Raw genomic sequence first — 12,155 nt, forward strand, 5'->3', positions numbered from 1 at the left:
ATGCTGTGATTATGAAGGGCATAAAACAAAAGTCTATCTCAAAAAGGACACTTCATGGGCTTCCCTGGTGGCGCAGTGGTTGAGAATCTACCTGCCAATGCAGGGGACACGGATTCGAGCCCTAGTCTGGTAGGATCCCACGTGCCGCAGAGCAACTAAGCCCGTGCGCTACAACTACTGAGCCTGTGCTCTAGAGCCCGCAAGCCACAACTACTGAGCCCATGTGCCACAACTACTGAAGTCAGTGCACCTAGAGCCCATGCTCCGCAACAAAAGAAGCCACCACAATGAGAAGCCCGTGCGCCATAATGAAGAGCAGCCCCCGCTCACCGCAACTAGAGAAAGCCCACGCACAGCAACGAAAACCCAATGCAGCCAAAAATAAATTTAAAAAAAAAGGACACTTTAAATATTATCCTTTGAAGGCTGGAATAAAGTGATTAAAAAGGACTTCACTGCTTGCCAGTCAACCGAGGCAAGAGGTAAAAAGGAAAACTGAAATTATTGTTTTAAAGTAAAGGAAAACTCCTTGTAAATCCTACCTTATGTATTGTGGCAAATATTATTTCCAGTCATTTAAAAAACTCCTTTGCTCAACATATGTGAGTTCAGGAGAAAGAGTAGTTCCTTAAGTATCTGAATAGTTTGCAAAGCCCTATGTGAATGCATCTAGTCCCGCAGCCCCTGGAGGCCACAAAGCATTCCTGACTCCTTGTCAGGGTGACTTTTTATATCCAAGAATCCCGGCCTCACCATGAAGTGGGGTAGAGGGCCCATCTCAATGAGAAATAAACCAAGAAACAAGGACTCATAAAACTTGTTCTTTTTCTCCATGTGACAACAACAGTTTCATTGTCAAAAGCTTGGTTTTATAATTCATCTTGAAAACTGACAGCCCAACTTTGCTTTCTAGTTGTGTTATCACACTGAATCATCCATGACTCAGAGGAACAAAAAAATGCTGCCACAGGCTCAGAAAACACCGCCTCCACCACCAGTACCTTGCACAGCCTCCCTGAAGAAGTGATCACCATGATTTCTGTTAAAAATGCATTTAATTTTTACATTACAAATGTACAGCATGTGTATCATAGGCCATTTAAAGATCACCTGAGTCTAACACAAAAAGAAGACACAGTAAGATACTGCTGTCCATTCTTTTACTTTTTTTCTACAAAGGGTGCATGCATGTTTGAATATGTATATATATACATATCACAAACATCTTTAAAGAAATAAAAACTAAATATTATACAATAAATTCTTCTTAAAAGACTAGAATTCTAGTCTTCATGAAAAATGGTACCCTCCCTAAAGTTTAGGTGACATCCTTCATTACTATGGCCACAGTGCCACTGTTATAGCCACAATGTTACTGTAAGAATTTACATCTCGGAGTTATTCATTCTTATCCCTCTTCATAGCCAGTAGAGGGTTGTACCTAGTGAGCATTCTTGAATCCCTAGTGAACCTCCTTGTTAAGAAAGAACTATAAAACCTGCCATAACCTTTGCCATGAAGATTAAATGAGATAATGTATGTCAGTTTCCTGACACAAAGAAAGCCCTCAGCCACTGGGACTCTTATGGAAAGTGCTAGATTTCTAGTTAAGAGTTTAGAACTTGAGAACCCAAGCCCTGTTACTCACTGTTCTGTGACCTTGAGCAAGATACACATCCTCTCTGAACCTCTATTTCCTCATCTTAAAAAAAAAATGGTCAACAATACCAAATTCACAAGTTGTAAGCCAAGTTTAAAATAATGTATTGCATAGAAAACATTTAGCCACAGTTCCTGGAAATCAATATAGCTGCCATGTCTTGTGCTCAGTAGACATTTGGGCAATAAAATTAAATTAATAAGTCCAAGACCAACAGCTTCTGAGATTATGGGTCCCACCTTGTCCAGCACCTTGCACATCATAGATGCTCAATAAAATATTATCAAATGATACCTTGCTTGTTTAGACAAGTTGAGGGAAGGGTCTATCTAAAGTATAGCTGACTGAAGCATTTCTAACTAGAAGCAGTAACTCCTGAAATAATCTGTAAGCCTATAAATACCATTCCCTTTCTCAAGGAGAGCCAGGTTGCTTGAATGTAGGCTCAAAAGAGGATCAGTTTTCATCAAAACATAAAATCTTAACATTATCAGAGTAATCACCTTAGCAATATTAGCCTTAAATTATAAGAGGTATAAATAGACCTTTTTTAAAAAATTAATTTATTTTCAGCTGTGTTGGGTCTTCGCTGCTGTGCGCAGGCTTTCTCTAGTTGTGGCGAGCAGGGGCTACTCTTCGTTGTGGTGCATGGGCTTCTCATTGTGGTGGCTTCTCTTGTTGCGGAGCACGGGCTCTAGGTGTGTGGGCCTCAGTAGGTGTGGCACACAGGCTCAGTAGTTGTGGCTCGCGGGCTCTAGAGCACAGGCTCAGTAGTTGTGGTGCCCGGGCTTAGTTGCTCCGCGGCATGTGCGATCTTCCCGGACCAGGGCTCAAAACCATGTCCCCTGCATTGGCAGGCAGATTCTTAACTACCGCACCACCAGGGAAGTCCCTAAATAGACGTTTCATACAGCTTGCATACTCTAGTCCTCAAAAGAGCTAAACATTTAGTTCTATCTTCTTTCTTTCCTTTACTTATCTGCCTTTAAACAACCAAAGAAAGATGAAGTCCAATTAAGACCTTGTGTGGGATTATTACTAACCAGTGATAATGAACTCACTGAGTGTTGATGGTACTGTGATCAGTTCTCTATCATATATCCACATACCCAATATAATGTTGACTGGATGAAGGCAGGAACCATATCTGGCACATAGTAGTCATTTAAAAAATATATGTTGAATGAAAAATGCAAGAAATCTATAGGGCAAGGATCTTTAATGTGAAACTCTTGGAAATGCTTCAGGGTATCTGTAAACTACCTGAGAGCATATACGTTATTGCACATGAATATAAGTATGTATGTGCCGAGGTGAATTTTCTGGGAACTGAGCCAATAGATCGCATGAGATTTTCTTATATTGATTACATTTAAAAAGCAAACCCAAAAATGTTCTGGACCCTTACTATGGAGCTGCCACTAACCTAACCTACATGTGTTGCCTCTCGCCTTCATGAACACAAACCCCCTACATTCTTTAATTAACATGTTGTCAAGTGTTTTTTCTTACAAGTAGAATGTTTCCCTAACCAATTTGGAACAGAAATGAGTATAAAAGCAGCATCACATACCACTGTCACATAACATATCTTCCAGAATACAAAAAAAGATGCAAAAGAGATGTCATGCCTGGCAGTTCAGAAATCATGCTGGGCTGGGGCAAAGTGTACTCACAAGAAAACAGAAAGAAATCTTTTAATTTGGAGCTAGAACAAAATAGATGGCACTTTCATAGTATCTTCATTTCTCTGCATCATTCTAGGACATAAAAAAGTGACTCCATTGAAATATAAACGTCTGAGCTCAGTAAAAGCAGACACCAAAAATTCAAAGGAGACCCACAAAGGTAGACCCATAAGAAGAGAAGTGAGGTAGAGTATTCCCCAAACATCCTGATATACAGTGGTAATAACAATCACAACAATGATAATAATCAACACAATTTACAGCTAAAACCCTTTAGTAGAATCAAAGCACTTTTCATATAGATGCATCAGGCTGGTACAATGACTGCTGTTTTACAGATCAAGACATGGAGGTTCAGAAATGTAAGTCTTGCTCAGTCATAGTGACTGAATGGGGACGCTAAGGCACGTCCACACATCTCCCACTTCTAAATGCTGTGTTTTTCATATCACATTTTACTTCAGATGATAAAATAATAGCTAGGCCTTTCTTCTTTCTGATTTCTGGATATGTTGGTAATTATTCATTGAAATCCATAAAAGTCAAGGTGCTGAAGTCTATTTATTATTATCTCTACTCACATGAAATTAATGTGTTGGCGGATGAGGGTAAATTGGTACGTGGGAAACATCAAGGGAAGTAGCAAAATAAGATACTTGGCCTTATGGTACTTTGAAGCTATTTTATTTTATTTTATTTATTTATTTTTTTTTTTTCTTTTTGCGGTATGTGGGCCTCTCACTGTTGTGGCCTCTCCCGTTGCGGAGCACAGGCTCCGGATGCGCAGGCCCAGCGGCCATGGCTCACGGGCCCAGCCGCTCCGCGGCATATGGGATCCTCCCAGACCGGGGCACGAACCCGTATCCCCTGCATCGGCAGGCGGACTCTTAACCACTTGCGCCACCAGGGAGGCCCTGAAGCTATTTTAAAAAGTAAAATGTTATGTTAAGAGCTATGTGGTGTCTGTGTGTGTGTGTGTGTGTGTGTGTGTAATTATTATTCCATTGATTTATTGCACACATGTCAAAGAGCATCTGGGCATCTGTACAAGTTAAAACAAACCTACCCAGGAGCCAAGCCACATAGCCACAAACCCACACAACTTGCCTCCCCCCCTCATCCCAGCCTTCAACCTACTACCTCCCAAACGCAAATTCTGTGGTGGCAAAAGCTTTCCTTGCAGAGATTAACCGTTGAGTCAGTGACATCTGTCATTTTTACCATATTCTAAAAGAGTTGCCAAAGATAGTTGATGGCACAGGTTTTCCAGAGAAACCAGTAGGGCTCTTTCCATTCTAGAGAGAGACCTCTTCTGTTTTAGCAAGAGCGTTCAGCAATGACTCAGGGATCTAATTGGAAGGAGCTATCACATGTAACGTCTTCTAAGGATGAAAACAGTATCTTTCACACGAACGTAAATTCAGTTCTTTCATTGTAGGGAACAATGAAACATAACATAGCTTACCTACTGAATACTCACCCACTAACCCACATTAGGTAGGGAGACTCTCATTTCCCTGTTTTTCCAAGAAGCAGGAAAATCACTTCAATGTATTTTAGCCTGCTGCCAAAAATCCCTTGCCTATGATCCAACAATTAGAGCTAATTTCAACCTAAATTGCTTCCTCTATGAGATGGATATCATTAGATAACTCTCTTCACTTCCATTTACAAAGATTTTAAAAGAAGAAAAAAAAGGCAAAAGAAAATTCCTTGGATATTTCCAGTTGATAAAATCATTAATCTCACAATTCCAACTTCAAAGCAGAAAGGCAGAGAATCATCTCATCTTCTCTGCACATGGAGAGTAATTTTTTCTACTTCAAAGTGCTGTCTCTTTATTGGGTCATTTTAATTATTGAACGTGGGATGGAAGCTATCCACATAATGTCACCTCTGTCTTTTTCATGAAATATGTACAGGTCTAATTTGGACTACAGTAATTCGAGAGAGGTAAAAAATGGGAAAGAATAAGAAAAGGGAAAGAGGCCACAGAATACAACACTCACCAGTACAAGTGAGAGGTGGTAAGCTTTTCCCAGCTGACTTTTCTCATTCTTTCCTTCTGAAGAGAGGCTATCAAGAAGCCTGACTACCTGTTTGGGCAATACCTCAGCAGACTGCCTTGCTTCTCAAATTTCCTTCTACCCAACACAATTACAGTAACTTTATTAGTAATGCTGGTATTATTGCCAACTTAAGACAACTGTGAGTACAATCTGTTGCAGTGTGAATGACCACTGTGAAGAAAAACTTGTGCTCTAGAATGGAGGTCAGCAAATTTGGCCCTGTTCAGAGTAAGCCTGTTAGAGAAAGGACAAGCCAGGCATTCCAATTCCCACTCAAGCCTCTTCCCAGGAAATCACAATGCCACGGGTGGCAAACTTTTTCTGTAAAGGGCCAGAGAGTAAATAGTTTCAGCTTTTCAGCCTTACAGTCTCTGTTGCTACTAAATCCTGCTTTGGTAGCACAAAAGCAGCCAAAGACAACACATAGATGAAAGGGTGTAACCATAAAGTTAAATAAGTTTAACTTTAAAGTTAACTTATTTAACGTTAAATAAGTTTCACGTTAAATAAGTTTAAATATTAAAAAGTTTAATAAAACTTTATTTACAAAAGCAGGCAGAGGGCAGGATTTGTCCCAACAAGCCATAGCTTTCCACCCGTATTCTAGACAAGTCCTACATGGTAGAAATGGTCTATAGTTGTGCTGTCCCATACACTAGTCTCTAGCCACATGTGACTACTAAATACATGAAATGTGGCTAGTGTGACTAAGAAGCTCCATTTGAAATTTAACTGAATTTTAATTAATCTAAATTTGAATAGCCACATGTGCCTAGTGGCGACAGTATTAGCACAGTTCTAGATGCTATTCACTGCTGCCTCCTCAAAGGAAATACAAGCCAACCTCCAATTTATGGCATAGTTTGCATTTATGCCTTAAAAAATAAAATATCCATGCTTCTACATTCACAATGGAACTATACACAACTGAAAATGGTATTTCTTAAATGTAAAATATCTACATCATTGAAGCCAAAATGACAGCTTTGATTCGAAGCAATCAATTAACTGCCTATTGGCCAATCAAGTGCATAGACCTATCAGGTCCATGCCAAGACCTATCCAACCTGGAACTTGTTTCCTTTCTCCTCTGGACATTGTCCTGCACCTTGACTGAGGGCACAGACCTACTAACTGGCATGGCCCCATTAACTCCTACAGAAAATCCAAACCTACCCACAGACCCAAAAATGTATACATGCAAAGACATGGCTCCAAGAACACAAGAGAGAACATGCAACTCAATTAGACTGCCTTCTCCTAAAGTAATCCATGTAACACAAAAATCCTCAAAAATCCTCAACACAAAAATCAGGGAGATTCACTGCATTCTTTGCTATTGGCCCCATTTAATCATTTATTTTCTGGCAACTGTTTCATTTACATAATAACTAGCTTGTGTTTTGCATTTCTTAGCAATGAGATATAATCCAATGAGAAGCAAGAAAATAGGATAGCAACATGTATTTGGGTTTTTTTCTTAGTACGAATAAGAAATAACAAACCACATTTCATTTAAGAAACTAACACAATATCAGCTTTCTTCAATGGGTAAAAGAATCTTGAAAATTGAGGATACTGCTTAGGATGTGAGAAACCCAAGGGTGCCAGGAGGGGGACCTACACAGATACACAGTAAAGTAAGGTAGATGACATCCTGACACTTTTATGATTTTTGATAAAATGAAACCGTTTCAGATCCAATCATTTATCTATGGTTCCCAACTGCGAAAAAACTCTGAAAAATGAAAAAAAAAAATCCAAGTGTGAAGCAAACTCCTTTGGTGGCACAACCTAACACGAACCAACAGAAGGCTCCTTATATAGTCTTTATTTACTCTACTTTAGTGTAAGAGAAATTTTTACTGCAGAAATATCTGTATGTTTGCTTATGCGATGTTGCTGCAACCCCATTGGGAGTGTTACACAATCTATGATACATGCAATGGATCTGACCTTTCCCAAATCCCTAAGATATCTGATATCCAAGATGTATCTGGCCACAAGGATTTGGACATGAGATTTTGAAAAGAAAGCTCTTCAGATAGGATATTTTCTATCAACTCAATGTCTGCTGCCTGGAGTCCTGAAACAGTGCCTTACCTCAGTCTGAAGGATGGCAGCCCTCTGTTCTTTGGCAGTAAGCGACTCTTTAAGCACTTCAATGTGTTGCTTGCAATCTGAATTCTGATTGCTAAGAGTTTCAAGCTTTGTTTGTAAGGCAAGAAGTTCTGACTCCTTCTTTGAAAGCTCCTGCTTCAGCTGATCAATCTGTGAAAAATGAAATTACAAAAAAATTAGAGCCGCAGCTCCTACTCTTTACATTTGAGAACTACTGAATTCTCTTAATTTCCAAGAACCAGTGATCATTCATCCAACAAGGCAGACCATGAGTTTGCTTAAATATATGGCCTTGGGAGTCACTCAGTCTTAGGGGTCTGGGGAGGCTCTTTAAAGGTGACTCAGAGTAGAAAATAGGAAAGGTAAGGCCAGCAGACTGCCTTCTACCTTCCACACCACTGAGAACCAAGGTTTACAGTGGAATGAAGGCTTCCTGGCCAAACCTACAACTCATCCAAGAAACCACAAAGTCTACTGACCATGGTCCTCAGAAGTGTCAACAGGGAGCTGACAAAGGTAGTTACCCAAGACAGAACCTGGACCTTCTCTGCTACTCCACAATGGAAATGATCATTCAAGGGCATCACTTGACAGAAAAGAATCCTCACCCCCAAAAAAGTAAGCACTGAGGGATTTTTTTCTTACATTAAACACTAAAAAGACACGAACATAAAATACATATAACATAGAAAAATAATACAAGAAACATCCATCATTCTATTCACCAAAAGGATCATTAGAATTACCCATTTCTATCTCCTTCTCTCCCACTTTGGAAATAGCTACCACCCTAAATTTTGTGTTTGTCCTTTTCTTGTTTGTCTTTTAGGCTCACCATATATTTATTAAATCTGTAAATAATACACTAGTTTTACATGGTTTTTAACTTTATTTGCACTGTGTATTTTTTTTTAGCACTTTGCTTTTTTCTACTCAGTCTTACGTCCTGGAGATTATATCAAGTTATTGTATGTGCAATTTGTTCATTTTCAATGAAGTACAGTGTTCCATTGTAAGACTTCATTAAAATTTGTCTATTCTGCTGTTGATATACATTTGGGTTTGCTTCCAGGGCTTTTTGCTATTACAAAATGTGCTATTCTGAACATTCTTATACATATCATCTGGTACACATAGTAAAAATAACCTAGGAGTTAAATTGCCGGACCACATAGTATGCACATCTTCAACTTCACCAGATAGCACCAAAGTGTTTTCTAAAGCAGTTATATTAATTTTCATGGTCACAAGAAGTGTGTAAATGTATCAATCACTCCATGCCTTTGACAATATCATATGTCACTGGTCTTTCACATTTTTGCCAGTCTCGTAGGAGTTGTGGTCGATGATCTCCAAAAATGACTGCCACCAATTTCCTCCCACTTGTACACACATGCCGTTCCTCACAACTAGAGGAGAAGTCTATTCACCATCCTCTTGAACCTGGGCTGGACTGTGACTTGCTTCAACCAGCTAAATGCAGCATGTGTCATATGCCTGTTCTAGCCCTAGCCTGTAGGAGGACTGGCAGCTTCAGCTTCCTCCCACTGGAAGCCAACCACCAAGACAGAAGTCCAACCACCCTGCAACCACCAGGCTGTGAGGAAGCCCATACCAGCCCATGGTCAAGCCATTCAGAAAGACAGAGAGGCCTGGTGGAAACTGTGGCTCCTCTGTCTTGTTCTTGGTCTTAAAGGGAAGAATTTCAATGTTTCATCATTAAGTTCGATGTTTGCTTTAGCTTTTTATAGGTACTCTTAAGTTTTAGAAAGTTCCCTTTTATTACAACTTTGCCAAGAGTTGTTTTTTTTAATCATTAAGGAATGTTTAATATTATCAAACATCTTTTCTGCATCTCATGATTTATCACATTTTTCAACTTTAATATGTTATAATAAATTATATTAATGGATTTTAAAAATATTACTCTCCCTTTGCATTACTATGAACAATTTCACTTCATCATGATGCAGTATATTTTTTATATGTTACTGGATTCACCTTGCTAATATTTTAGCAGAATCTTTTCTATGTTTATGGGTAAGATTGATTTGTAATTTTCCTATCTTGTAGCTTTCCTTGTCAGGTTTTAGTATCAACTTAGCCTTCCAAATAAAGTAGGGAGTGTTCCTTCTTTTAATGTGTTCTGAAATGGTTTATGTAAAATTGCAAATTTTTTCCCATTAATGTTCACTAGAAATCACCAGAAAAACTATCCAGAGCTGGTATTTTCTTTCTCCAAAGACCATTACTTACTTCATCCATCTTTAATGATTAGAGGAATATTCATATTTCCAATTATGAGAATCAATTTTGAGAAGTTGTTTTTCATTTAAAATTTTTTCATTTCATCTACATTTTCACCTTTATTGGCAGGAAGTTTTCATAAAACCCATTTATCTTTTGATATCTATGGCATCTATGATTATCTTTTTTTTCATTCCTAATAGTCTTCATATTTACTCTCTTTTTCTTGATGAATCTCAGCAGAAGCATGTCCCATTAAATAATCTCTTCAAAGAGCCAATTTTGGTTCTGTTGATCATCCAACATTTTTATTTTCTATTTCATTAATTTTTGCTCTCCTTTTAAAATTATTTTCTTCTTACTACTTTCCTTGGATTTATTCTATTTTCTCTTCCTAACTTTAAGTTGGAATCTAATCTCACTAATTTTCATACTTTTTTCTTTCCATGTATAAGCCTTCAGACTATAAATTTTCCTGTATCATTTTAGCTCACTCTCCCTAGTTTGATATGTAGTATTGACATTATTGTTCAGTCTTAAATATTTTCCAATCTCCATTATGATTTATTTCCTGACTCATGAATGATTTAGAAGTATGTTTCTTAATCACCAAATATATAGATGTTTCCTAGTTATGTCTGTGGTTTTTATTTCTTACTTGCTTTGTGAACAGAGAACATGGCCTGTTCTACACTAATCATTTGAAATTTGGTGTATCTTGCTTAATGCACAGTATGTGGTCAGTTATCATAAATGTACTGTTTACTATGTGCTTGAAAAGAATATGGATCCAACAATTGTTGGGTGTGATATTCTGTATCACGTGCATGACATTTGATAACACTTTTAATTGGGTAGTTTAAGTCATCTGTATTTTGATCTTCTAATGTGATTCATCTGTTGATTACTTGAGAGTGGGTTAAAACCATCCACTATAATGGTGAAATAATCAATTCCTCCTTATAGCTCTGCAAATTTTTCAGCTCTCAAATGGTTTCTTTGCCTCAAAGTCTACAACAGCTTTCTTATGATTGGTATTTGATCAGTTTTTTTTTTTTTTTTTTCATTTCTGGTGTATCTTTAACCTTATATTGGAGAAGTTTCTTGTAAATAGCATATACCCAGATTCTTTTCTCCTATCTTATAAAATTAGTGGAGCATTCATTATCATTGTGGATACATGTGAATTTATTTCAACCATCATTGCGCTTTCTATATATGCTACCATTTCTATTTCTTCTCTTTTCTTTCTTGCCTTGTTTTGAATGACTTTTTTTCTCATTCTATTTTTTTGCCTCTACTCTTTTAAAAGTTATACTTTTATACTTATTTAATGTGTTTGTTTTATTTATTTCTAACTGTTAGGGTATTACCCTAGAAATCACAGCAGGCTTACATTTATTTAAGTCTAAAGCCAATCTATGCTTATCTTCTTTCTGAATAATATAAGGATCTTGAGACACTTTAAGTCCAGTCACCATCGTCTTGACATTCACATTGTCATCATATATTTTAGCTCTTTCCTGTTTTGTTTTTCACTCATCATTTTTTTTTTACAGTCCATGTTTGTTTAGATTTACCCCCACATTTGTCACTATCTTTGTTCATTATTCATTCTTTCACCTCAGATATTCCTTTAGGAATCTCCTTGTGCCTGAAATGCATCATTTAAAATTTCCTTTGGTGGCAAACTCAATTTTGGTCTAAAAATATGTCAACTTTATTCTTTTTTTATGAATATTGTTGCTGACTATTAAAAGTAATTTTCTAGGTTAAGAGATATGTTCTCTCTGCACATTGAGCATATTATTCCACCTTCTGCTTAACAGAAGCTATTAAGAAGTCAAGCTCTCACTCCAAATTCATTCCTTTAAAGGTAATGGGGCTTTTTTCCACTAGTTGACTTCTTTTTTTTTTTTTTTTTTTGCAGTACGCGGGCCTCTCGTTGTGGCCTCTCCCGTTGTGGAGCACAGGCTTCAGACACGCAGGCTCAGCGGCCATGGCTCACGGGCCCAGCCGCTCTGCGGCATGTGGGATCCTCCCAGACCGGGGCACGAACCCGTGTCCCCTGCATCGGCAGGCGGACTCTCAACCACTGTGCCACCAGGGAAGCTCTAGTTGCCTTTTTTAACAGCTTTATTGAAATATAATTTATATGCCGTACGATTCACCTGCTTAAAGCATACAGGTGATTGTTTTTAGTATATTTACAAAATTGGGCAGCCATCAGCATAAGCAAATTTTAGAAACTTTTCATCATCTCAATATGAAACTTTGTAACTATTAGAAGTCACTCTCCTTTCCTTATCCCCTACGCCCAAGTCCTAGGCAACCAATAATCTACTTTGTCTCTATGGATTGGCCCTTTCT

The 12,155-nt window shown here is 38.0% G+C and overlaps 1 protein-coding gene across 13 annotated transcripts in view; it reads right to left on the minus strand.

Annotated features, from left to right (window-relative positions):
• The window catches only part of ERC2 (ELKS/RAB6-interacting/CAST family member 2), a 985,114-nt gene that overhangs the window by 659,017 nt on the left and 313,942 nt on the right, over positions 1 to 12,155 (minus strand). For all 13 annotated transcript variants that reach the window (XM_060111325.1, XM_060111324.1, XM_060111322.1 and 10 more), the window contains one exon: positions 7,521 to 7,688. In XM_060111325.1, the coding sequence (XP_059967308.1) occupies positions 7,521 to 7,688 (168 nt within the window). The remainder of the gene's footprint in view (positions 1 to 7,520; positions 7,689 to 12,155) is intronic.

The sequence above is a fragment of the Mesoplodon densirostris genome, chromosome 10 (genome assembly GCF_025265405.1).
Source record: "Mesoplodon densirostris isolate mMesDen1 chromosome 10, mMesDen1 primary haplotype, whole genome shotgun sequence".
In the NCBI taxonomy this organism is placed as follows: Eukaryota; Metazoa; Chordata; class Mammalia; order Artiodactyla; family Ziphiidae; genus Mesoplodon; species Mesoplodon densirostris.